This window comes from Phyllobates terribilis, unplaced genomic scaffold, assembly GCF_046119375.1.
Source record: "Phyllobates terribilis strain yellow unplaced genomic scaffold, ASM4611937v1 Scaffold_9__5_contigs__length_417890890, whole genome shotgun sequence".
Taxonomy (NCBI): domain Eukaryota; kingdom Metazoa; phylum Chordata; class Amphibia; order Anura; family Dendrobatidae; genus Phyllobates; species Phyllobates terribilis.
Window position 1 is genome coordinate 168,479,282 of NW_027362769.1, and position 27,482 is coordinate 168,506,763.

The following is a 27,482-nucleotide window of genomic DNA, read 5'->3' on the forward strand; positions in this document are numbered from 1 at the left end:
CTATGATGGCTGCTGTGATGGCTGCTGTGATGGCTGCTGTGATGACGCTATGGTGGCGCTGTGATGGCTGTTGTGATGACGCTATGGTGGCGCTGTGATGGCTGCTGTGATGACGCTATGGTGGCGCTGTGCTGGCTGCTGTGGCGGGGCTGTGATGGCGCTGTGATGGCTGCTGTGATGACGCTATGGTGGCGCTGTGCTGGCTGCTGTGGCGGGGCTGTGATGGCTGCTGTGATGACGCTATGGTGGCGCTGTGATGGCTGCTGTGATGACGCTATGGTGGCGCTGTGATGGCTGCTGTGATGACGCTATGGTGGCGCTGTGATGGCTGCTGTGATGACGCTATGGTGGCGCTGTGATGGCTGCTGTGATGACGCTATGGTGGCGCTGTGGCGGGGCTATGATGGCTGCTGTGATGGTGCTGTGGTGGCGCTGTGGCGGGGCTATGATGGCTGCTGTGATGACGCTATGGTGGGGCTATGATGGCGCTGTGGCGGGGCTGTGATGGCTGCTGTGATGACGCTATGATGGCTGCTGTGATGGTGCTGTGATGACGCTGTGGCGGGGCTATGATGGCGCTGTGATGGTGCTGTGGCGGGGCTATGATGGCGCTGTGATGGTGCTGTGGTGGCGCTGTGGCGGGGCTGTGATGGCTGCTGTGATGACGCTATGGTGGCGCTGTTGTGGCTCTGTGCTGGCGCTGTGATGGAGCTGATCTGGAGGATCCTGTTACCAGTCGTCTTTCCTACCGCACAATGAACGCTGGAAAAATAAAACCTAAAAAAAAATTTATTTTTTTTTTAATTTCAAGCTAGAATTCTTGTCCTGGTTTTCTTTCAGCGCTTTATGGGGCAAAAATGAATCTTGTCATCCAAAAAGACAAAGCGTCCTACAAAAAACCTCTATGGTAACGAACAGAGGAAGGGATAAGAGGGCAGTTCTGGCTTCCTTCCTCTCTATGATGTCTGGGAGGTGTTGGCTGATTTCATTTACGCAGCTCTCTGGTTAAAAAAAAGCAGGAGATGGACCAAGATACTGGACGCTCTTTCTCTTCCCTGGCTTCTCTATGATGTCTGTGAGGCGCGTGTACTGTTTGGCTTTTCGTCCGCCAACTCTATGGTAGATATCAGGAGACAGGAGGTCGCGCTGTACTTCCGCTCCCTTCCTCTATGATGGTGGGCGGCGGCGGGTGTACGGAGCTCGGCTTCAGCCCCATAGGCGAGAGCAGAGGCCGGAAGTGCAGGTCAGCGCTGCGGCTGCTGGACAGAGGGAAGGAGACGGCGGGGGGATATTGGGGGCGGATGTGGCCAGGAAGCTGCAGGTGACCGAGCACTGGACTGAAGGCGACGAGCGGCCCCGGGGGAGGTGAGCGGTATATAGGGGTCCCTGTGGAAAGTGAAAGTGTCCGATGTCTGTGCTGTGACGCAGATCTGACTGCGATGAGATTCGCCTCTTGTTACACTGTATCAGTCAGGAATCCGGACGCGATTGTAGCAGATCTGCACGTGGGAGAAGTTTTCAGGTTTATTTTCCTCTTCACTGACCGCAGGCGGAGGTGGAAGCTTTCTGAGAGCGAAAGACCTAGCAAAGCCGGGACTGGGGGTGAAATGTCCAAAACAAAGTGATTCTCACCCATTTAATCCCGCAGTGTTCAGTTCTGCACAATGTCGTCATGTAATATGCCTTTCAGGACCGCTGCAGCCAATCACTGGTCTTCTGCTGTATGCTGCTAAAGCCAGGGATTGGCTGCAGGGGTCATGTGGGGTATATGGGACATCACTGTGCGGCGTGAGAGGGATTATAGAGATGGGAATCGCTTCTTTTGCTTTTCCAGCACCAAAATAACTCAGGAAACTTCTTTAAATTTGTTGCAGTAAAAGGATTTTTCTTAAGATATTGAGTTATCTATAGGAGGGAAGGGGTTAAGTTACTGATCTATGCAGGGTCCAACCAATGGGATCCCAAGAAAGGCGCTCAGGAGCATGCGGGACCTCGTACCATTCATTGTCTATGGGACTGCCGAGTACATAGACAATGAATGGAGCGGAGGCCGCACAACATGGTCCCGCTGACCCTGGTCCAGAGCCCCTTTCTCAGGATTGCAGTCAGACCCCCAGTGATTGGTAAATTATTCCTTATACTATGGACCGTTGGGAGTAATCCTGCTCATCCAGAAGGAACACTTTTCACTGGCATCTTGTCATTGTATAATTTTATTTTTTTTATTCACCTTTTAGTTATTTTGTTTTTTTGGAAGGGAGATTAAAGCAAATTTCCACGTCCCATTTGATTAGTAGCGGAGATGGAGGCTTCTCTGATCCAGGTTGTGGTAGCAGCTCCTGTGCACAATCACTGTGACGTACGTTTAGTCCACGCTGCTCAGGGGGCTTGTTAAGGGGGTTAATCCTTGCATACCCCCGAGTGGCACGCAGGAGTCGGATGTTGCTGTATTTGGGGACATGGCGCTTTCTCTGCGAACTCAGCAGACCATTTCTTTTCTTTATTTTTCACACAAAGCACAATTTTTAATCCCAGTTTTTCAGGTACATGCAGACGGAGACTCCGGAGTCCATGGTGCACAGCATCGCTCAGCTACTGCAGGACCATGGTAGGTGCATATACCGGAGTGGAGTGCGCCTCGGGCAATGGTGCGGGACGTGGTGCAGGCTCTGGTGTGAGTCCAGATGGGGGAGCCATGCTCATGCTGCAGATACTGTGAGTTTTTGGTGGGGTGGAATCTACAGGAGAATGGGGACATTTGGAGGGAAGCTGGCAGGGTGGTCTCTGGGGGTCTCTGGATGAGTTGGTATATTGGGGCTGGATGGTTCTGGTGCTCAAGCAGGGTTGATTTTAAAGGTTCTTGAGGGGTTGGCTGTGGGCCATAGGCCCGGGGTCTCATGCTTGGGTCTGTGGGCAAGGAGAACGTTGGGGTTCCCCTTTGGCACAAGTTGGGGTATGGGTGGGGTGGACTCCAGGGGTCAGGGTGCTGCTGGTGCTCAGAGTCCCCAGGAAACAAGTGCTGCTCATTTCTGCAGATAGGATGGCTGTGGGGTGCACTGGAGGGTCCCTGGGCTCTAAAGGACTATGTGAATGAAGGTGTCCAGGTGGAGTGCTGCAGGCAGGATAGACTCTGGGGGTGCTCTGAAGAGGTGTATTCTGGGGGCCAGGTGGAGCTGATCTGTAGGTGCTCATTCAAAGCTGACTCTAGGGGGGTCTCTAGGTGGCAAGGACTCAAGGGGTTGAAGTGGCATGGGGGTCCCCTCTGGGGTGACTATATATTTTTATTTTTTTTTTGGTGTCAGAGATGTGGTGCTCTAGGTGCTCAAGTAGGGAGGTCCCCAGGTGCGCAGGGCTCAGCTCTGGAGGTCTCTATGCAAGGTGTCTCGGGTGTCCGGATGGTGTCCAGAGTCTCCATGATTGGTGGCTCTGGAGGTCCCTGGGTGGGATGGACTGCAGCACTTGGAGTGGTGCTGGTGATCTCTATTCAGGGTTGCTTTGGGTTTCCACGGATGGGATTGGCTTTGGGGGGCCAGATAGTGTCTCCATGCAGGGTGAAGGAGGTTCCCGGATGTGGTGGGCTGTGGGAGTGAAGATTGTGTCCAAAGTCTCCATGCTTGGTGTCTCTGGGGGTCCCTGGGTGGGGTGTGCTGCTGGAGTCAGTCCATGGTAGGTGGCTCTGTCAGAATACACTTGGTTCCTGTGCATCAGTCAGTAATGTCCTCATGTTTTTTCCAGGGGACACCGTGCTGGACGGCAGCCATGTCCTGTCTCTCTTCACCCCGTGCCTACAACTCGTCACTCGCCTGTATGAACAGCTGTTTCCTCGTGGACCGGGAATTGGGTTCCAGGCGCTTCCCGCTCACCCAACCGACAACATCCCCGTCCTGCAGGCCCAGTTCCTGCTCGATGTGTTACAGAAAAGTCCTTCCCTGACGGTTGGTTCCTCCATGATTTCCTTCTCCCCATGAACATCACTAAATGCCGGTTATTACTTCACTGATTGCACAATCGCTGTGTGATAATGTCACAACTTGTGGCCGCTGCAGACCTGACGCTGTGAGATATCAGTGGGGGAGGGGGAGATATCACTGGGGGAGGGGGGACGAGGTGCATTTTCCGGAATCGTCACTTTCATGTTGGTCTCTTATTTTTGCAGATTGTTCACCCTCCGGACTGTCGTCTCCCGTGTGATGTGAATATTTTTCCCTTTAAGTCGTTAAGATATTTGGAGGTGAGAATTATAGTCAGAGATGTAAGACTATGGTGTAATATCTCATCACAGCCTGATGGCGGTGTCATGAGCAGTATAGACGAATGAGGCTGCACAGCCTAATGTCCAGTGGTCTGGAATGTCTGATAATCCAGCACTTGTCTGGTCTTAGTGTTGCTCACTTAGAGACATTTTACTTATCATTTTATATAGTGCAGATTCTGCATCACGGTACCACTCCCCCCTCCCCCTTCCCCAGTTCCAAACTCATGCGCACGTTGGATGTAAATGTCCGCCTCGTAGCTGCTTGTGCCCATAGATTTCTGTATAGCAGTCGGGGTTCTGTTTTTCGGACCCGGACCTCCACATATTCCCCCGCATGGATGTTCCCTGCAGTCACCACTAGGTGGAGCTCACAAGCTTTCTGTGTACGGGTCTAATATCAGTGTTTGACCCTTTTTGCATTGATATTTTTTCTTTACTTCTCGCAGTTGCGATGCCTCCCCCCGCACTGCCTGCGCGGCCTCCGAGGGGTCTATTCACAGCTGGAGATTCTCATCTGCTCTCACTGTGTCTCCAGCTTGGAGGTGAGTGGGGAATAATATACTGTACAAATAGGAGGGGACGCACAATATACAGGCAGGTGACATCTGCAGAGGTGGAGGACGCCCAATATACAGGCAGGTGACATCTGCAGAAGTGGAGGACGCACAGTATACAGGCAGGTGACATTGCAGAGGTGGAGGACGCACAGTATACAGGCAGGTGACATCTGCAGATGTGGAGGACGCACAGTATACAGGCAGGTGACGTCTGCAGAGGTGGAGGACGCACAATATACAGGCAGGTGACATCTGCAGAGGTGGAGGACGCCCAATATACAGGCAGGTGACATCTGCAGAGGTGGAGGACGCACAGTATACAGGCAGGTGACGTCTGCAGAGGTGGAGGACGCACAGTATACAGGCAGGTGACGTCTGCAGAGGTGGAGGACGCACAATATACAGGCAGGTGACATCTGCAGAGGTGGAGGACGCCCAATATACAGGCAGGTGACATCTGCAGAGGTGGAGGACGCACAGTATACAGGCAGGTGACGTCTGCAGAGGTGGAGGACGCACAGTATACAGGCAGGTGACGTCTGCAGAGGTGGAGGAGGCACAATATACAGGCAGGTGACATCTGCAGAGGTGGAGGACGCACAGTATACAGGCAGGTGACGTCTGCAGAGGTGGAGGACGCACAGTATACAGGCAGGTGACGTCTGCAGAGGTGGAGGACGCCCAATATACAGGCAGGTGACATCTGCAGAGGTGGAGGACGCACAGTATACAGGCAGGTGACATCTGCAGAGGTGGAGGACGCTCGATATACAGGCAGGTGACATCTGCAGATGTGGAGGAGGCACAATATACAGGCAGGTGACATCTGCAGATGTGGAGGAGGCACAATATACAGGCAGGTGACATCTGCAGATGTGGAGGAGGCACAATATACAGGCAGGTGACATCTGCAGATGTGGAGGAGGCACAATATACAGGCAGGTGACATCTGCAGATGTGGAGGAGGCACAATATACAGGCAGGTGACATCTGCAGATGTGGAGGAGGCACAATATACAGGCAGGTGACATCTGCAGAGGTGGAGGACGCACAGTATACAGGCAGGTGACATCTGCAGAGGTGGAGGACGCTCGATATACAGGCAGGTGACATCTGCAGATGTGGAGGACGCACAATATACAAACAGGTGACATCTGCAGAGGTGGAGGACGCACAATATACAAACAGGTGACATTCGCAGAGGTGGAGGACGAGCTGTGCTATGTTTTTTACTAATAATTAGTGTTTCAATTTCTCACTCTTTTCTGTCAATGAATGGAGAAACCTATATTCAATAATTCGGACTTGTGATCTGCTGCTTCTCTCCATATTTCGGACTCCTTCTCTCCCGGCAGGAGGTGATCTCTCTCTGCGGCGGGGATCTGAGCTCCGCTTTGCCGTGGTTGGAGCTTCACACTCTGGATTTCAGCCACAACAGGATCCACAGTTTGGACCAGTCCCTGGTGAGCGCCCCGGGGGTGTATATGGGGGGTGTCTGTGCTGTCGGACCACCTACGGTCACACAGATGGGTCGCCGTTCTCTGGGAGCAGAATCGGGTAGTATTGGGTGTTACCCCCGGCGGAGCCTCCATGTGTGGGGAGACCTATGTGTGCGGTCGGATGAGAGATCGTGTCACACCTCCTCCTGATAATCCCATGGTATCTTGCAGATTGTTGCAGTTTCATTATTGTATGTTGTAACTAATACTGGAAACAATTGTAACAAACCCTCAGCTGTGAGATGTATTCGGGTGCCCTGGGCCTGCAGAAAGTGGCCGGGTTTCATAGGAGACCTCCTATTTACGTACCTGCTGCAATAGTTCTTAGTGTGAGCGATCAAACAGATCACAGGCTCAAAAAAAATAAAGTAAAAAAAAAAAAATAAAGTTATTAAAAAATATGTACTTTTTTTTTTTTTTTAATCTCTATCCCTTTTAAAAAATAAAGAACTACAAGAAATAAACATTAGATTTAAACGTCTGTGGAAGTCCATCTATCAATAGATAAAAATATTTAACGTTTAACGGTAAATGCCATAAAAATCAGAACTCCAAAATTGACTTTCTTTTTTTTTTTTTTTTGTTTGGTCGCGGCACCAGAAACTACAATAATTAGTTATAAAAATGTGGTATAACTAAAAGCTCCAGCTCAGGGCACCGAACACGAGCCCTCGCTCAGCTCCATCGTTAAAGTGACGGCTCTCAGAAGATGGCGTCACAAAACAAACTTTATTTAGAAGGTTTACAGCACATTAGAATGATAAAATGAATGGTGACAGCTTGTCGCATAAAGAGCCCTCGTCTGGCTTGGGGTACGGGAAAAATCTAAAAAAGTTCTGGCTTCTGGGGAAAGAGAAGCAAAAAAAAAAAAAAAAAACCGAACAAGCAAAAAAACTACATTTAACTGTGAGGCCTAGTGCCCACGATGCAGAAATGCTCCAGATTTTTCCCACTTCTCCCTGGCAGGAAAAACACATGCGGATTGTACATGCGTTTTTCCTGCCAGGTAGAAGCGTTTTTGCAGCATTTCCGCATGCGGGTGTCGAGACTTTCCAAGCGATTTTAGCATCACTTGGAAAAGTGCTTGACAACTTGGTCACACTATATAAATCCAAGCAAACAGCAAACAGCATGGATTTATATAGTGGGACCAAGTTACAATGCTGCAAATGCAGCATCAATAAAAAAATAAATAAAACCTAAAACAACCATTATACCCACCTTCTAATGGCCCCCAGTCTCCTGTACGGTGCGTCCGGTGGTGTAAAAGGACCTTCCATGACGTCATTTAGTCATGTGACAGGTCACACGACCGCTGACTTCGGCATGACGTCATTTAGTCATGTGACGGGTCACGCGACCGCTAACGTCGGCGGTCGCGTGACCCGTCACATGACAAAATGGCGTCATGGAAGGTCCTTTTACACCACCGCGAGCCGCTTAAGACACCGGACGCACCGTACAGGAGACTGGGGGCCATCAGAAGGTAAGTATAATGTGTTTTTTTTTTTTTTTTTTAATTCTTTTTCAACTACAGGTACTATGATACCCGGGTCTGGAGGAGAGTCTCCTCTTCTCCAGACCCGGGTACCATCCGCACATTGAATCGCTTAATATACGCATGTGCACTTGTAGTCATGCGGATATCATGCGATTCAATGCAAGTCAATGGCAACGATTACGCTGCGCTTCCGCAAAATTAATGGACATGCTGCAGATTTTTCCGCAATGATAATCCGCAGCAGAAATTTCTGCATCATGTGCACAGCACATGCGGTTTATCATTGGGGTCCATGGGGCACGTATTACCAAGCGTTTTTTAAGCGTTTTCGCTGCAGAAATTCCGCAGCAAAGACGCTTGAAAAACGCATAGTGGGCACGCAGCCGGATATCGCTATATACAGGGAGCTCCCCCTAGTGTTGGCTGCACACAGGATCTTATCATTTATCTCTATATACTGGGATCTCCCTCTAGTGTTGGCTGCAGACAGAATCTTATCATGTATCTCTGTATACAAGGAGCTCCCCCTAGTGGTGGCTGTCAGACACTTGTTGTTTGATGTCTTTTTCTTTACTCCAGGAATTATTGAACAGTCTGAGGGTCCTGGACCTGAGCCATAATTTCCTCAAAGACTGCGGCTCCTACTTGAAGGTGTGACCTCTTACCTTCTTGTACCATCGGGGGGTCAGCCGCCATCTTGCTCGCCGCTCACTGTTCTCCTTTTCAGGTTCTCTCGGAGCTCCAGATCTTGAACCTCAGCTACAACGCTCTGCCGTCCGTCCCGGAGCTGAGCGCCTCGTCCTCTGCGCAGCTCCACACCCTCATCCTGCAGCACAACCTGCTGTCCAGCACCAGCGGTCAGTGCATGCGTGCGGCCGCCATACTGCGCGGTTCTACAGCAGAACCAGTTTTCTAATTGTTTTTTTTTTTTTTTTTCTAGGACTGGAACATCTGCGCAACCTGCAGCACCTGGACCTGTCCTACAACCTTCTGGCGGAGCACTCGCAACTCACAGGACTGGCTCAGCTGAAAAACCTCAGGACGGTAATATCCGCTTATTGGCGCCATGTGCCGCCATATTGTAAACGGAAAGGGTCATTCTCCTGCTACCACTGGTGATACAAACTGATCGCAGCGATGTCTTACCTATACTGAGGCACCGGCATATTATCTGCCGGATTACACCAGGCAGGATTTGATTCTAAACATGGAGATACATAAATCGGCAGAGGAGCTGTAAACACAAAACGGTAGATTTATTATGAAGACTATTTGCAGCATTGCTCCACATCTTGGCTTCTAATTTATCAGTCTCAGACACGGCCAAGCTGGGATTGGCAGCGTCTGGGGGTTCGGGGTGAAACCGTGTGCCCCCAAAGACAAGGAAAAAAACGCCCAGCAGAGATTTCACATACTGCACTCCAAAAGAAAGAAATGTGAATATCCCTGTAATGGAGCAACGCAAAGCAAAACTGGGAAAAAGCCGCAAAATCGGGTGTATTTAACTCTCCATCTGTTCCCTGTTAGGCGTCACAAGCACCTAAAGGGTTAATTGGCTGAACCCAAACCTATAGTAAACCTGCAACAACCAGATCGTGAGCTCATACAATCCCCATGGTGAACGAGCAACATAGGATAAGAAGGGGTTAAAGGGAGCTATAGAAACCATGTGCTGACTACTTACCATAGGGGTGGCATAACTCTGTATACAGGGAGCTCCCCCTAGTGGTGGCTGCAGACAGAATCTTATCATGTATCTCTGTATACAGGGAGCTCCCCCTAGTGGTGGCTGCAGACAGAATCTTATCATGTATCTCTGTATACAGGAAGCTCCCCCTAGTGGTGGCTGCAGACAGAATTCTGTCATTTATAGGGACATTCCATAGTCTCATTGGTGTCTGTATTCACAGCTGTTCCTGAAGGGGAATCCCTTGTGTTTTAATAAGGACTATCGGGTGTTCGCAGCCCAGTACCTGTCACCTAAAGCCTCGGACAAGGTGAGCGATGGCTCAGGAGACGTCTGTTTTCTCACATGACGCCCCGTAGGTTTTACACTCATCACCTCTTTCTCGTTGTCAGGTTTTACTCGATGGGATGCCGCTGTCCGTACTGGAGACAATGGTGAGATCAACTTTGTTTCTTTGATATATGGAGCTTAGCTGATCAGTGATTCACAATGCTGGTCTGCCCTCCATGCTTTGCACTGTAGCACTGCTTGTTTGTATTACTTTTCATTATGTAAGCACAATAATCGGCCCTGTATTCGTGTGGATGTAAAATATTGAGATTTAAAGGGCTTCTCCATCCAAATGCTAGATGTTTCAGAGGGGAGGCATATTTGCCTGTGCATCCTGCTCAGGGGTGGCCACAGCAGTCATGTCAGTGGTGGTCGGTGACGTCACCCAGCAGAGGCTGCTGGATCTCCCGCTTTAACATTATTTATCATTTTGGAAGAGACCCCCTTTAACCTTTTACATGACTATCTTGTCCCCCCGACAGACGACACGCGTGTTCAGAGAGAGGCTCGTCCTTCCTCAGCCGTGTAATTCAGCAACAGAAAGTTCCTGCACCGGAGATCTGACGGACAGCTGCTCCGCTCCGGAGAAGGCCGCCAAGAAGCGCATCCCACGCAAGAAGTCCAAGGTGGGCGCACACACTTATATGTAATGCACAGGGTCACAGGTCATTATCGGGGTGTGCACCCGGCTGTGTGCTCAGGAGCATTTTCACAATGTGCCGCTGTCTATGCACGGAAAATAGGTTAAAAAACAACAACACCTAAAGGGTTAATTCCTTCATGGATGGATAGAGCTGCTAAATACAAGCAATTTTGCAATTTACTGCATATTAATATCTGCAGCCGTTCTTGAGATAACTATATTATTTTGTTTACAGCTCGTTGCCTTGGAGACCGACCGCCGCTGCCAGACAATAGAATATGCACAGTGGTCACAATTTTTTTTTCCATTAAGCTTGTAAGATCTGTTTTGAAGCCGGCCAGGATCGCTGGAGCACGCCGTTACCTCCTAATCCTGGACAGCTTCAGCGCAGCGCTTACAAACTAGACAGCAGCGGTGGTCGGTCTCTCAGGCAATGAACTGTCAACAAAAGAAAAAATGTTAATCTCTCAAGAACGGCTACAAATTTTAATATGCAGTAAATTGCAAAATTGTTTGTTTTTACACGCTCTATCCATCAATCAATATCTGTCTGTGAATTCCCCTTTCCGACATGTCCGGCACATGTCGTGTCTCTTCCTTTGGCACAGGCTCCGGCAATGAGCCCGCTCCTTTCTGGGGACATGACTGCTTTAGTTTTTTCCAACTTTTTTTTATTTATTTTTTTTTTTTATTTTCCCATCCCCCCCCAACCATACAATGGTTTGTTTCATATTGGACGAGTTTTAGTTTTTAATGATGCCGTTCTCTTTACTGTATAATGTACTGGAAAATAACTCCAAGTGAAATGGTAAAATTGCACTTTTTTTGGGCGGATGTTTTTTTTTTGTTTTGTTTTGTTTTTTTATATACTGTTTATTTTTTGGTAAATATGACCCAGCAACGTGATTCTCCAAGTCAGTACGATTAAAGAGATACCGAACTTTGGACATATTTTTTTAAAAAACTTTAAAAATAATTCTGTAAAAACAATAAAAAATAAATTAAATTAAAATCTGAGACTTGTAAGTTTATTTTTCTGTCGAAGGAGCTGTGCTATGGCTTGGTTTTTTGCGTGCCGACCTGATATTTTGTATTAGTATTGTGGAACATTTAAGATTTTTTTTTTTTGCAGTTTTTAAAACGCCAATTAAACCATTTTGTGTTTTTTGATTTTTCAGTTTGGGGCAATAATTTCTTTATCAGTTTGGGCAATTTTGCACTAGACTATACCAAATATGTTAAGAACAAACAAACAAAATTATACCGTATTTTTCGGACCATAAGACGCACCTAAGGTTTTAGAGGAGGAAAATAGAAAAAAATGTAAGCAGAAAATGTGGTCATGATGCCCTGTTAAGGGGAGGGGGTCTGCTGCTGACACTGTTATAAGGGTAATGTCCCCCCCCCCCCATCCTGGTATGTATGGCACCCTCATCCCTTTTCCTAATATGTATGGCACCCTTCATCCCTGTATGTATGCCCCCCCTCATCCTGGTATGCTTGGCAGCCACTGTTCCCCTTCACAAATATACTCCCCTCCTCTCTCCTCCAGCGCTGCGTCCCGCTCTGCTGCCGCCAGGGATCTCACTATGTCCTGGAATAGTCACTGCTCCCCGCGCCAGGACTGTGTGCGTGGGCAGCAGTGACCATTCATTCTCCCTAATAGCGCGCATGCTGTACCCACAGCGCGGCTCCTGCTGCACTCAGCGGTTAGTGTGCCCGCTATTAAAGTTCATGAATATTCATGACACCCATGGGCGTGGGAAGCAGTGAATATTCATTTTCTTTAGTAGCGGGCACAGTGTAGGCTGCAGCAGGCGGCTGCTGCCTCCTGTGCCCCGCTCCTCCACCGCTATAATGTTTATTTTTTTATTTTTATTCCTTTTTTTTTTTTTTTTTTTTTTTTTTACTATTGATGCTGCATTTGCTGTTTGCATGGATTTATATTGTGTGACCAAGTTGTCAAGCACTTTCCAAGTGATGCTAAAATCTCTTGGAAAGCGATTGACAACCGCATGCAAAATCGCATGTGAAGAACGCTTCACATCCGCATGTCCCTGGCAGGAAAAACGCATGTACAATCCGCATGTACAATCCGCATGCGTTTTTTCTGCCAGGGGAGATGCAGAAACACTCAGGAAAAATCCGGAGCATTTCTACATCTTGGGCACATAGACTTATAGTCCGAAAAATACCGGTATATAGTTTCCCTTTTTTATTTAGTTTTTTTTTTCCCCTTAGGCAGATGTGATGGCAGCCGGCTCAGCATTAGTTACTCTCCAGAGCTCCTGAGCTACGCTACATAAAGTGATAGCGCACGGCTGCTGTACATGAACAGTAAGGGGTTAAAAAAAAACCCACTAAACTGATTGGCTGCAGTGGTCACTGCTGGCTCAAAACAAAAAAACATGCGGGCAGCCGACTCATTGTCAGCGCAGGAAAATGAACTTTTTTGTTTTACAGAATTTACTGTTGCTTATAACTTTATTTATGTTTATTTACACTAACTTTGGCATATATATATATATATATATATATATATATATATATATATATATATATATATATATATATATATATATATATATATATATATATAATCACTTTTTTTTCCGCCTTGGATTTCACAGGTTAAAGTCCGCAGAGCGAGCATCTCTGAGCGGAGCGACAGCGAATGTGAACAGCGGAGCCAACCGGCCGGTCAGTGCCACCCACAGAGTCTGCCCTCTGGTGGCTTTTTTTTATCTTTTTAGTTTTCCATCGACAGCCGTACGAGGACTTGTCTTATTTTGCTATAGTTTCGAATGACATCATTCGCTTTGCCATGTAATGTGCTGAAAAAGGGATGAATAATTGCAAAAAAAAATGCAGTAAATATGACCTAGCAGCAAGATTCTCCAGCTCAGGACAATTGCAGCATTTTTTAAATTTTTTTTCTAAATGGTGACATTTTTTTAGGAGTGTATTAAAAGAAAAGTTTAGTTTTGTTGATATTTTCAAAGAACTGTAACTTTTTAGGGTTGGTGTGCTTGTTTGTTTTTTTTTGTTGAGCTGTAGTTTATATTGATGCCATCGTTTGTTCTCCCAGAGATGAGCGGCGCCGGTGGGCACGTCTGTTGGAAACGTCAGTGCTGTTTTATGTCCAAGGCTTGTTTTAAGGGGTTGGTTGTCCTGGATTACAAAGACATGGCCACTTGTTTCCGTTCATAGATTGTGTCCTGATGGTGCAGTTGTTTTGACTTTTTTTTTTCCCTGACATCCATGTCATTTGATGACTATAGTCTTTGTCTCCCGTTCCAGCTTCCGTCCTGCAGCACCAGAAGGACATTGAGCGCACGGACAGTTTTCGGGAGCAGTTCGGCGTGGACTGGCTGCAGTACCGACCGCACCTGGAGGACGAGCTCAGGAAAGACGACCCCACTAGTGACAGTCCTGGCCCCGTCAGACGCTCTCCCCTTTTCAATCTGGCCCTGACCTCTCCCACCATCCTGCAAACATCCATCGTAGCAGACAACACATCCCCTGAGACCTCCACCCCCAGCCCGGATAAGCCGCCCAGCCCAGGGGACGCCGCCACGGAGGACGCCGATAGGTTAATAGAAAGGATCGAGGATGCTCTGGAGGATGGACTATGGCGGACGCAGGAGGAGTCCAGCACGAAGCAGGAGGAAGAGGAGGACGTTATAGAAGGTGAGACATGGGGTCCGGCAGAACTGACAAATGCCGACATCTAGGACTCCCACCAGGACCAATGGGGGAGGGTTGAAACTTTTCGCCAAAGGGTGGGGTTTGGAATTTTTTTGCCACCGGGCAAGGGGGTTCTGGCTTTTCTTGCTAATAGGTGCTGGATTTTTGTCACGTATTCTAATTTCCCCCAGATGCCCTGTGCTCCCCGGTGACTGTGTGCCCTTTGGCGGATGGGCAGCCACGTGACCCAGACTGGCCGTGGGTCTTCCTTCGCGTGACACGACAGTGTCTCCTAGAAATCGATCTGCAGCGCGGCCGGGTGCTGGTCAGGAGAGAGCTGCGCTGCCTGCGGGACATCACGACGACAACCACACCGTGGGCCTGGAACGTGAGTACATGGTGCACGGGGGGCACTGACCCTGGCGGAGGAGATCGAGCGGAGATAAGAGTCCTGCGGGGAATGCTGAATGGGGAGATGCATGCAGATGTAGCTCCTCCAGAAGGAGGGAACCTGCCTCCAGAGCCTCCTATGGGGACCTGGTGAGCGCAGCAACTTGCAGGATGGCATGTGGGGGAGAGCCCCCCACTCCCCCTTTTGTGGAGGAGAGCCCCGAGTCGCCCCCCCCTTCGTGGAGGCGATTTATATAAAGGTGAATGTCTGTGATCTGTTTTTATACAGGGGGAAGAGCAGGAGCTGCCGTTACTGACGCTGAGCTTCCACTCCATATGTGAAGACGATCAGTGTGTGAGCTACGTAGTGCTGGACAATACACGAGACATCTCCATAACGGTGAGAAGGGGAAACACAGCTGGGATTTCCTAATTCCTGGCTAACCACCAGGGGGCGATCTTTATGCCGCGTCTGCCCAGGTCAATAGAATCCATATAGTGGTGTATACAGACGCTCCCTAGTGGTGGCAGCGAGCAGACACTGTTAATAAAGGGGCACATGTCCAGTTTTCTGTAGACTGGAATACCCCTTTTTAAGGCCACGTTCACACATTCAGTATTAGGTCAGTTTTTCTCTTTCCCCATGACGGCACCACGGAGAGAGGGGATCCGCCCTTCAAGGACAGGAAACCTACAGATAAAAAGGGCGGCACCTCTCTCCCGCATCAGTTGGTTTCCTGTCCTTGACAGGGACCTACGGATGAAATCCTGAAGAAAAGAAGAAAGAAGATTTTACTTACCAGGCCCGACCAGTCCGGCTCAGGCAGCGGGGGTTCCCTGCCTCGGCTGGTGCGGTGTCCTGAAGCGCCACAGCTGGGGTCAGCGGGCCTCTAGGGTGGCAGGGAGACGCGAAGCAAGCCGCGGTCTCCTGTGGCGTCGGGCCCAGGCGGTAAGTATAGGAGGCTCAGGGCTCGGGTTGGGAGGCCTGAGCCCTGGGTCAGGGTCTGGGCCTTGTGCAGCGCGCGCCCCGCATGCTTGCCGGATAGCGATTCGGCGTTTGGGCGGGTGCGTGCGCACACCGACGCTCCCCCACGCGCGTGCGCCGGAAGTGACGCGGGAGGCGCCCGGAAGTGACGCGGCCGCAGGAGCGGCGAGTTCAAACGCGCGCGCGGGAAAGGCCTAACATGGAGGACACAGCTGTGCCCTGGCCAGAGGGGGGCACTCCCCACATCGGTGTTGGAGGGGAAGGGGGCGGTCACCTGCATAGCTTAAATTGCCAGGGAAGCAAAGGAAAAATGCTTCCTGGCATACGTGAAAATCAGCAGTATGAGTGACCAGGAGCCCCAGGAGGTGCAGTCCCTGCGCCCCCACTCACCATCTTTATCACCATCGCCTCAGAGGAAACACACGAAAGGACCCTCCAGCGGCCCTCCGCGTCAACATATTCAAGGTGACGGAGGAAGCGGTCGGTCCGGCAGGTCTTCTCAGCGTGGCAAAGATTCCGGCACGGCATCAGCCTCGGCGAAAGACCCAGCTACCAGAGCAGGTTCCTCTTCGAATGCGGTATTCCCTCTCTCTCTCTTTCGTATAGGCGGTAAGTGATCTTCGTGAAAGTTCACTTGTAATTTGGACCCTCCCCCCTCTCTTTTCTTCTTAGGGAAGGAAGAGCACGGGGAAGTTTAAAAACAGGGCCTGCGCACTTTGCGCAGCAGATCTACCCACCACATGGCAAAAGAGACTATGTAGCTCATGCATCGAGCAAACCATCTGTGAGGAGACCCCTAAGTTTGCTACCGAGCTCAGATCCCTGATAAAATCGCAAGTCGAAGATACCTTTAAATCCCTCCAAAAGGGGGGGAAGAAGCATTAAAAAACTAGGCACCTTTCCCCGGAGTCAGAGTCTAGTAAATCAGATGAGGAAGTTGCGGGGTCTTGAATCATCCGGTTCATCATCTGCTTCCTCATCTTCAGAGGACGGTGGTCGTAACTGTTTCCCTATAGACGGAACAGATGGCTTAATCAAAGCAGTTAGGTCCACCATGGGGTTTGTAGACCCTCATCCTAAAAAGTCCATCCAAGAGATAATGTTCAGTGGCTTAGGTCAGAAAAGAAAGAGATCCTTCCCTCTTAATGATCAGGTACACGACCTGATTAAGAGAGAATGGAAGAAGCCAGAGAGAAAAGGGTTGTTGACCCCAAAAAGGAAATACCCCTTTGAGGACCCTGTATGCTCTTTCTGGAATAAAGCGCCAAAAATTGACGTGGCGGTAGCCAAAGCCTCTAAAAAATATTCCCTGCCGTTTGAAGACATGGGGGTACTCAAAGACCCTATGGACAAAAAAGCGGACTCCTTTCTGAAAGGAGCCTGGGAAGCGGCAGGGTGGGGGGTTAAAACCTGCAGTGGCAGCCACTTGCACAGCCAGATCCTTGATGGTTTGGCTGGACCAGCTGGAATCTCAGCTAAAAGACAAGGCTTCAAGGGAGGATATTATAGGGGCCATCCCTGTGATGAAAGGCGCAGCGGCTTTTCTGGCGGACACCTCAGCCGACTCCATCAGACTGGCAGCCAGAGCAGGGAGTTTTTCAAATGCAGCTAGACGGGCCCTATGGCTCAAATGCTGGCCAGGCGACCTCCAAACAAAATCCAAACTGTGCTCCATCCCGTGTGAAGGGGAATTTTTGTTCGGATCTACCCTAGATGACATCCTGGATAAAGCCGGGGATGACAAAAAATGATTTCCGGTCCTCTCCGGTTCATCATTCAGGAAGGGTTTTCGGAGCAAAAAATTCATGGGAAAGAGGCCCCCCAAAGATCAGGACAGGTGGGAAGATAGGAGACAGAAGAAAGCCAAGGGGTTTATGTTCAACAGGCCCCTTAGTGACAGCAAGAAGCCCGCCCAATGAAACGCAGCCCCAGGTGGGGGGAAGGCTGCTCCATTTCCTCCCAGCCTGGGAAAAGATTTCAAATGTGGGCTGGATTTTGGGCCTGATAAAATCTGGGCTAAAACTCCAGTTCCTCTCCACTCCTCGAGGAAATTTCACAGTAACCCCCCGTAAGGTCCTCAGCGGTAGAGCAGTTGGCTCTAGAACAGGAAGTCCTAGACCTAGTGGACAGAGCAGTCCTGCAGGAGGTCTCAGCTCAGGAGGCAGGTGAGGGGTTTTACTGCCCACTATTCCTCAGGAGAAAACCGGATGGTACACTCAGGACTATCGTAAACCTGAAGAAATTAAACAAGTTTCTAAATATACAACCTTTCAAGATGGAGTCAATAAAAACTTGTGTGAAATTACTGTTTCCAGGCTGTTTCATGACGGTCTTAGACCTAAAAGACGCCTACTATCATGTCCCCATTCACAGGGACTACCAGAAATTCCTGAGGGTAGCTATACCAATAAGGTGCACAATCAGACACTTCCAGTATGGGGCCCTTCCCTTCGGGTTAGCAATAGCCCCCAGAGTCTTCACGAAAGTGATGTCGGAAGTCATGGCTCATCTGAGGGAGAGGAACATCCTGATAGTCCCATACCTGGACGATCTACTGGTTATAGGCAACTCGTTCAGCCACTGCAAAGACCAGCTAGCAGTAGTCATGGATTCTTTGACAAGTTTGGGATGGCTTCTAAATCTAAAAAAATCCAGAGGGGAGCCAGTTCAGCTACAGGAATACTTAGGTATCCTGTTAGATTCAAGAAGTCAGGAATGCCGTCTTCCGGAAGAGAAAGTCCAAAATATGATAGCCCGTGTGTCCTATGTGAGGAAGCATCCGGTTATGACACTAAGGGGAGCAATGTCCCTCCTCGGTTCTATGACTGCCTGCATCCCGGGGGTCCGCTGGGCTCAGTTGCACACCAGGGTCTTACAATGGGAGATTTTGAGGGCGGAAAAATCTCTAAGAGGGCACTTAGAAGGTCGACTGACCTTATCCTCAAAAACTTTACTTTCCCTAACATGGTGGACAAAGAAAGAAAATCTAGGCAAGGGCTTCCCATGGACAATACCGTCACCCCAGATTCTGACGACAGATGCAAGCCCCAGGGGGTGGGGGGCTCATCTAGAGGACCGAGTGGCTCAGGGAGTCTGGGCAAAGGGGGTGGAAGGTTCTTCCTCCAACATGAAAGAACTTCTGGCGGTGAAGTATGGCCTCGTGGAATTTCTAAACGTGTTAAAAGGTCACCACGTGAGAGTGTTCTCGGACAACCGAGTAGTGGTGGCATATCTAAATCACCAGGGGGGTACCCGGTTCATCTCCCTTCTTCAGACGTCAAGCTCCATCCTCCACGTAGCAGAGAGGAATCTAGAGTCCTTATCAGCTCTGCACATAAAAGGGTCAATGAACGTCACGGCAGACTTCCTAAGCCTGACCCAGTTGAGACAGGGCGAGTGGGAGTTGAACCAGCTAGTGTTCAAAAAAATCACGAGGGCTTGGGGAATCCCATGTATAGACCTATTTGCCAACTGGAAAAACAAAAAGGTGGACACGTTTTGCTCGATCGACCCCAGGGGGAACCCAGTAGCACTAGACGCTTTTTTGATTCCATGGGGCCACCAGCTAGTATATGCCTTTCCTCCGATTGCTCTCATTCCGGCAGTTCTGAGGAAGATCAGGGAAGACGAGGCGAATGCGATCCTGATCGCCCCTTTCTGGCCAAGAAGGTCTTGGTTTTCCTGGCTGAGGATCATGTCCGTCTCCGACCCCTGGGTCCTTCCGGAAGTTCCGGACCTGCTGTCTCAGGGTCCAGTACTCCACCCGCAGGTAACAAACCTGCACTTGACAGCTTGGAATTTGAGAGGTCACTCTTGAGGGATAAAGGGTTTTCCCCCAATCTAATTTCTACCTTGCTGCAGAGTAGGAAACCTGTAACTACTAGGCTCTACGGGAAAACTTGGAAGAAATTCCTTTCCTTTGCAGGTACGGATATAGTGGGGGAGGCCCCCGTGGTTACCATCCTGGAGTTCCTTCAGAGGGGGTTGGAGCTGGGGTTGGCCACGAGCACGCTGAAGGTTCAGGTGGCAGCTCTGGGAGCCCTGTATAACTGCAACCTGGCAAGGGATAGATGGGTCTCCAGGTTCATCAGAGCATCTCATAGATCCAGGCCCATCCCCTCCCGGAAGGCTCCTCCGTGGGATTTAAATCTTGTTCTTTCAGCCCTGACCAGAGGACCCTTTGAACCTCTAGGGGAAGCGTCCCTTAAAACCTTGTTCCTTAAGACGTCCCTTCTGGTAGCCCTCACCTCGGCTCGCCGCATTAGTGACATCCAAGCACTATCCGCAGGACCCCCTTTTACACAAATACTAGACGACAGAGTGACGCTTAGGACCGACCCTGCGTACCTTCCTAAGGTGGGGTCCCTTTTTCACAGGTCACAGGAGGTTACCCTCCCTTCCTTCTGCGCAGCCCCAAAAAACAAGGGGGAAGAGGCCCTTCACACCTTGGACGTCAGGAGGTGCATTATGCAATATTTAGAGGCCACACGGGAGTGTAGGAAGGACAGGGCTCTTTTTGTGTGCTTCCAGGGATCTCGGAAGGGACAGAAAGCTTCCAAAGGAACCCTGGCAAGGTGGATAAGGGAAGCCATTTCCCTGGCTTATTCCTCAAGCGGGGAAACAGCGCCGGTGGGCTTAAGGGCTCACTCGACGAGGGCAGTGGCAGCCTCCTGGGCGGAGAAGGCCGGAGCTTCAATCGAACAGATATGTAGAGCGGCGACCTGGTCTTCTCCCTCCACGTTCTTTAAACACTACCGGCTGGATCTAACATCGTCTTCAGATCTTACCTTTGGCAGAAGGGTTCTGGAAGCGGTGGTCCCTCCCTAATCTTCACTGCTCTGCAATCTCTCCGTGGTGCCGTCATGGGGAAAGAGAAAGAGTAGTTACTTACCGGTAACGAAATTTCTCGGAACCCATGACGGCACCCGTACATTCCCTCCCCTTTTTTCTTACACATGGGTGTGCACAATCGTTACTACCTGTTGTTTAGTCACAGGGTGTGTCTGAAAATAAATAAATAAATAAAAAAATATATACATATATAAATAAAAATGCCATATTTGGTGTTACTAACCTGGCGGTCCTCTCGGGCCTCTGTAAACCAACTGATGCGGGAGAGAGGTGCCGCCCTTTTTATCTGTAGGTTTCCTGTCCTTGAAGGGCGGATCCCCTCTCTCCGTGGTGCCGTCATGGGTTCCGAGAAATTTCGTTACCGGTAAGTAACTATTCTTTTACATTAGTATTTGTAAGCTAAATACAGAAGTGGTGATAAATCCAGAAATGGTGATGTATCATCCACTCCTGGTTTTGGCTTACAAATACTGATGTAAAAAACTGACCAAATACTGAATGTGTGAACGTGGCCTAAGTCGGAGGTTGGATATTTGTGTATATGGAAATTCTCCAATTCATTTTTGTTTCTGGAGTCTTAAAAAAGATTATAGTAAAAAGTTGTAAATCCATCCACGAGGTCAGAACCATTGTATGGAAAGCAGATGCGTCACCGAGCTTGTATCCGAAATGTACCGATGTATGGGAATGTGAAGGAGAGCGGTGCTGATCAGTATACGCTGTATACGGTGTCTAGAGAGACTATTCTGGCCCATCATTAAGTTATTCTAAGGTAAAGTCACAAGGGGCGAATGCTACACACACAGAATCTACAGCTTGTCCTGACCTGTCTGGAGTAGAGCGGACAGTTCTGGTCTTTTTTTTTTAAAGTTATCCTGTTTTTTCATGATACTCCAGAGCTGCACTCACTATTCTGCTGGTTGTTGTAACTCTTGATCAGTAATGTAATGTATGTATACAGTGACTGCACCAGCAGAATAGTGAGTGCAGCTCTGGAGTATAATACAGGATGTACACAGTGATTGCACTTTTTCTGTAGTTGAATTCTATATATAATCTGAGTTGATGCTCTGAGATAAATGCATCCTTGGAATTCCTGAGTTCTTTGGGTGGTCCTGTTTGGGCTCTTTCTTCTCCTCTTACCCTCTGTCTGCTGCGCGGCCCCCCGTCTCCTCGTGTGATGTGACTGCAGGCAGTGACTTGCCCGATCACATCACCGGCCGCTGAGCTGAGCCTCGAAGCTGCATGATTCCACAGTAGATGTTTCTCGTGGCGTGTGGACTGGTCCTGACACGATATCTCCCACCTCCCCCTCCACTCAGAATTAGCGGTTTTACATCTTGACCTTTCTTTTTAGTTTTTAACTTGAAATTTATTGATTCTCCTAAAAATCTTGACCTCGACCTACAGGTATCCGCTCTCTGTCCACACATGGCTGGACTCATCGATCACATGTACATGTTAATTGTCTCTAGTCACAGCCAAAGCTGCTGTTCAAGCAGTGGCCCCCTGATCACTTGTATATAGAATGTACTCTGCTGTGGTGCATTGTGGGAGATGTAGTGTTAACACCAGTCACTGTACTGGACTACATCTCCCACAAGGCCATGCACCAGAGCTTTAAGGATGTGGCTCCTCGGACGCTCATGTCTCCTTTTTCGTGTTTCAGACTCTTCTTGACGTTCTGCATCCAGTCCTGGAGGAGAATCTGAAGTTCTCTGCTGCCGACGACCCAGGTCCTCCCATGTTACAGTGTCTAAAGTGCAAAACAGAGTTCGGCCAACAGGAGGACAGTGAGGTTTTCCTGGGACCAGACGAGCGAGAGACAGAGGACGAGATGCCCAACAGCCACGCAGGTGACATCCGCACTGTCCTTGGGATGAGGTACCCATGTCCGGTCACTGATCTGCTACCTGAAAGATGACTCAAAACCATCTTTATTTACCCAGAACAGCACCGCACAGATAGTGGCTGCGCCTGTTGTTCCCGCACCCTTAGCGGCTGCGCCTGTTGTTCCCGCACCCTTAGCGGCTGCGCCTGTTGTTCCCGCGCCCTTAGCGGCTGCGCCTGTTGTTCCCGCGCCCTTAGCGGCTGCGCCTGTTGTTCCCGCGCCCTTAGCGGCTGCGCCTGTTGTTCCCGCGCCCTTAGCGGCTGCGCCTGTTGTTCCCGCGCCCTTAGCGGCTGCGCCTGTTGTTCCCGCGCCCTTAGCGGCTGCGCCTGTTGTTCCCGCGCCCTTAGCGGCTGCGCCTGTTGTTCCCGCGCCCTTAGCGGCTGCGCCTGTTGTTCCCGCGCCCTTAGCGGCTGCGCCTGTTGTTCCCGCGCCCTTAGCGGCCGCGCCTGTTGTTCCCGCACACCCTGACTCTTTCCATTCCTGCTCTGCAGGTAACACTGGCTGCCCGTCCTGCGGGAGTTTCCATGTCATCCTGGCTCCGCTGAACCACAGTGGAGAAGCCAGTTTCCAACCGTCACCAGATGGCACCACGAATGAGAAGCAAAAGTCCTTTTATGTAGGGGAGGGGGAAGAGGAAATGGTGGACACAGAAACAGGGAGGCGCTCCATCAGGGATCAAGATGATGGGGACTCCAGCATCCAAAGCGGGCGGGTTACCCCAGAGGACAAGTCCAGGACAGCAACCCCTTCCTCAAAAGACAGCGAACCTCTCCAGGACACCTGGCACATCAGCCCAAGTAAGTGGGATGAGGGTAGAGATGTACACTGGGGAAGTAGTCCAGTGCCCACCTATATATGACCGCACACTGGGGGAAGTAGTCCAGTACCCACCTATATATGACCGCACACTGGGAGAAGTAGTCCAGTACCCACCTATATATGACCGTACACTGAGGAAAGTGGTCCAGTACCCACCTATATATGACCGCACACTGGGGAAAGTAGTCCAGTACCCACCTATATATGACCGCAGACTGGGGGAAGGAGTCCAGTACCCACCTATATATGACCACACACTGGGGGAAGGAGTCCAGTACCCACCTATATATGACCGCACACTGGGGGAAGGAGTCCAGTACCCACCTATATATGACCGCAGACTGGGGGAAGGAGTCCAGTACCCACCTATATATGACCGCACACTGGGGGAAGGAGTCCAGTACCCACCTATATATGACCGCACACTGGGGGAAGGAGTCCAGTACCCACCTATATATGACCGCACACTGGGGGAAGGAGTCCAGTACCCACCTATATATGACCGCAGACTGGAGGAAGTAGTCCAGTACCCACCTATATATGACCGCAGACTGGGGGGAAGGAGTCCAGTACCCACCTATATATGACCGCACACTGGGGGGAAGGAGTCCAGTACCCACCTATATATGACCGCACACTGGAGGAAGTAGTCCAGTACCCACCTATATATGACCGCACACTGGGGGGAAGGAGTCCAGTACCCACCTATATATGACCGCAGACTGGGGGGAAGGAGTCCAGTACCCACCTATATATGACCGCACACTGGGGGGAAGGAGTCCAGTACCCACCTATATATGACCGCAGACTGGAGGAAGTAGTCCAGTACCCACCTATATATGACCGCACACTGGGGGGAAGGAGTCCAGTACCCACCTATATATGACCGCAGACTGGGGGGAAGGAGTCCAGTACCCACCTATATATGACCGCACACTGGGGGGAAGGAGTCCAGTACCCACCTATATATGACCGCACACTGGGGGGAAGGAGTCCAGTACCCACCTATATATGACCGCACACTGGGGGGAAGGAGTCCAGTACCCACCTATATATGACCGCACGCTGGAGGAAGGAGTCCAGTACCCAGCTATATATGACCGCACGCTGGGGGAAGGAGTCCAGTACCCACCTATATATGACCGTACACTGGGGGAAGGAGTCCAGTACCCACCTACAGTGGTTATGGAAAGTATTCAGACCCCTTTACATTTTTCACTCTTTATTTCATTGCAGCCATTTGGTAAATTCTAAAAAGTTCATTTTTTCTCATTAAAGTACACTGTGCACCCCATCTTGACTGAAAAAAAAAACAAATGTAGAAATTTTTGCACATTTATTTAAAATGAAAAGCTGAAATATCACATGGTCATAAGTATTCAGACCCTTTGCTCAGTATTGAGTAGAAGCCCCCTTTTGAGCTAGTACAGCCCTGAGTCTTCTTGGGAATGATGCAACAAGTTTTTCACCCCTGGATTTGGGGATCCTCTGCCATTCTTCCTTGCAGATCCTCTCCAGTTCCGTCAGGTTGGATGGTGAACGCTGGTGGACAGCCATTTTCAGGTCTCTCCAGAGATGCTCAATTGGGTTTAGGTCAGGGCTCTGGCTGGGCCAGTCAAGAAAGGTCACAGAGTTGTTCTGAAGCCACTCCTTTGTTATTTTAGCTGTGTGCTTAGGGTCATTGTCTTGTTGGAAGGTGAACCTTCGGCCAAGTCTGAGGTCCAGAGCACTCTGGAAGAGGTTTTCATCCAGGATATCTCTGTACTTGGCCGCATTCATGCTTCCTTCAATTGCAACCAGTCGTCCTGTCCCTGCAGCTGAAAAACACCCCCATAGCATGATGCTGCCACCACCATGTTTCACTGTTGGGATTGTATTGGGCAGGTGGTGAGCAGTGCCTGGTTTTCTCCACACATACCGCTTAGAATTATCACCAAAAAGTTCTATCTTCATCTTATCAGACCAGAGAATCTTATTTCAGCAGCAGATGGAAGGAAGGGAGACACAGTCATTACTAGTGGGTAGGCGGAGCCCACATAGGATAGAACACCTCAGATTAAAAAAGAATGTTGTCCGGCCCCTCCAGCTTGGGCTCCTCCTACTCCAGCTCTCCAGTCTAAAATTTGAGGTCACAGAGGATGGTCGCTGCTGGAAGCAGCTCCTCAGAAAATTTTTTTATTTTTATCGGACAGAGACTTGGACCCCCGTGGTCTTGAGGTCTCAGGGGTCTCAGCGCTGCTGGACCCCCACCCCTCCCTTGGCGGATCTGCATTACCCTTTGAGAGAGGTCCCTGCAGAACCCTGCCGGCCCCGGGGGATGAGGGATGCTTCCCTGGCGGGGACGCAAACCGCGCATCTGGGGTCACTGCGTTCTCCGCCCTGGGGGGAAGCTTGGGCACAGCGCCACAAATCCCTGGGGGTCCCTGTGGCGCTCAGCTGGGTGAGTACTCAGCATGTTAATGTGTTTTGAGTGCTTCAGCGGCTGCTGCGGCAGCCGCTGCTACATGTGTTCTGGTGGTGACTTGTGTTTTTTTGTCCGCAGGTGGATGCCTGCAGGACATGGAAGCGGGGCAGGAGCGGAGAGCGGAGGAGTCGCGCGCGCTTTTTTGAAGCCGGCGGGGGGGGGTGGCTTCGCGCCTTCCCGGTCTTTCGCGGGCAGGAAGCGCTCTGAGCGCGCGCTTTCTCCTGCCCCTCCTCTTCCGGCTTCTCTCTCCTCACAGCGCGGCGGCCATTACTGAACGGCTTCCATCGGGCTCCTCACTCTCCTCTCCTCCCGACAGACCGAAGGAACACTGCACCGCGGCCAGCTGGGTGAGTCGCTTCTGCCTGTCAGGGCAGAAGCTTAACCCCTCACCCCCTCAGCGCAGGGCACCTTTCTGAGGCACAATAAGGTGGCAGACTGTGCTGTCCTGCAGCTATTACCTCATATAGAGGTTCCTTTTTTTGTCTGGGGCTCGCACATCCTTTTCATTTCACAGAGGTTGTGGGGAGTCTGCGACATTAACCCCTTATTAGGCGGTTATCCCTTAATTGGGGGTCAGCTGGGGTAGCTCTCTTTAAGAGCTTTAACCCTTCAGCTTTCTTTTAAGAAACCACACTGTCCTACTTACTGACAGGTTTAACCTGCCATATACTGTGTGAGGGCATGTCAGATCAGGGTCCAGGAGGCGCGGTCCGTCTCCCAGGTCCGCTACAGGATCAGTCTCGCGTGTCTGACACGCAGGAGTCCTCGACAGCGTCAAGCGCAGCGGTCGGGGGTTTCGGTGATGGGGCAGTGGTCAAAATGGAGGCCCTCACTCGTTCTATTGATGGCCTGTCTGACCTTCTAGGTTATTGGGTGTCGGCTAGATCCTCTCATGGCAGGAAGCGCCACAGGCCGGTACTGCCCTCCCCGCGCAGCGACTCTGAGATCTCTGTTATGGAGGGTTCCCCTTCAAGCTCAGATGGGGAGATGTCCGATTCGGATAAGGAGGATCGGCAGGGGCGCTCTGCCTCTTTTTTTGGGCCGTGCAGAGGCTTTTATTGGAGCCATGAGGGAGGCGTTACAGTTTCCGGAGGAGGTAACTAGACGTCCTGGTAAGTCGGCCCGGATGTTTAAGGAGTCGCATAGGTCGCGCTTGGCATTACCATCTCTGGATGAGCTTAATGGGGCAGTGGAGAAGGAACGCCTGTGTCCAGATAAACGTTTTCAGGGGACACGGTTTTTTGAGGCACTGTATCCGTGTTCCACGGAGTTGATTGATAATTGGATTCCTTCTCCTGAAGTGGATGTCCCTTTATCCCAGCTTAGCAAATCCTCATTACTGCCTGTTAAAGGGAAGGCGAGTCTGCAGGATCCGCTGGACAGAAAAACGGAGATGGCGGCGAAATCCATCTACGAGGCCGCGGGTCATGGATTCAGAGCGGTGCTAGGATCCATGTGTGCTTGTAAAGCTTCCCTAAGCTGGTTGGACCGTCTACGGACGGCGTGGCAGGATGGATCCCCGCTATCCGAGGTAGATGGGCTTTTCAAGTTGTTGGAGGATGCGGCCCGATATGGCAGTGATGCAGGTTTGGATACCGCGTCACTGCTGTCCAGGGCGCAATCCTCGGCGGTCACAGTCAGAAGAGCACTGTGGCTCAGACAGTGGACCGGGGACGCGGTTTCCAAGCAAGGTTTGCTATCTTTAGCTTACAAGGGTGGTCAGTTATTTGGATCTGTCCTCACAGAGCTGATTGTCAAGGCAAAGGCAAAAGAAGCGGCCTTACCACAGCGAAGAACTGTGGCTTCTGCGTCGGGCAGGCCTAGTGCCGGTAGTAGTCGGAGGCCCTTTCGGTCCAGGGGACGGTCCGGTCAGCCCTCTTGGGGATCGGGTTGTCCCTCTTTTTCAGGAAAAAAGGCTTCTCA

At 50.4% G+C, this 27,482-nt stretch overlaps 1 protein-coding gene across 3 annotated transcripts in view; it reads left to right on the plus strand.

Moving 5' to 3' along the window:
- The first annotated feature begins 1,186 nt into the window (after positions 1-1,186).
- STK11IP (serine/threonine kinase 11 interacting protein) overlaps positions 1,187-27,482 on the plus strand; it is a 39,948-nt gene continuing 13,652 nt past the window's right edge. Inside the window, exons 1-18 of one of the 3 annotated variants that reach the window (XM_073647296.1) lie at positions 1,187-1,243; positions 2,536-2,608; positions 3,736-3,935; positions 4,157-4,231; positions 4,702-4,797; positions 6,168-6,275; positions 8,392-8,463; positions 8,540-8,669; positions 8,753-8,856; positions 9,723-9,809; positions 9,892-9,933; positions 10,312-10,455; positions 13,103-13,172; positions 13,773-14,162; positions 14,351-14,547; positions 14,839-14,949; positions 22,055-22,241; positions 22,768-23,073. In XM_073647296.1, the coding sequence (XP_073503397.1) occupies positions 2,548-2,608; positions 3,736-3,935; positions 4,157-4,231; positions 4,702-4,797; positions 6,168-6,275; positions 8,392-8,463; positions 8,540-8,669; positions 8,753-8,856; positions 9,723-9,809; positions 9,892-9,933; positions 10,312-10,455; positions 13,103-13,172; positions 13,773-14,162; positions 14,351-14,547; positions 14,839-14,949; positions 22,055-22,241; positions 22,768-23,073 (2,380 nt within the window). In that variant the 5' untranslated portion in view covers positions 1,187-1,243; positions 2,536-2,547. Of the gene's footprint in view, positions 1,366-2,535; positions 2,609-3,735; positions 3,936-4,156; positions 4,232-4,701; positions 4,798-6,167; positions 6,276-8,391; positions 8,464-8,539; positions 8,670-8,752; positions 8,857-9,722; positions 9,810-9,891; positions 9,934-10,311; positions 10,456-13,102; positions 13,173-13,772; positions 14,163-14,350; positions 14,548-14,838; positions 14,950-22,054; positions 22,242-22,767; positions 23,074-27,482 lie in introns of all 3 variants that reach the window. The other 2 variants (XM_073647295.1, XM_073647297.1) reach the window with 2 other exon arrangements.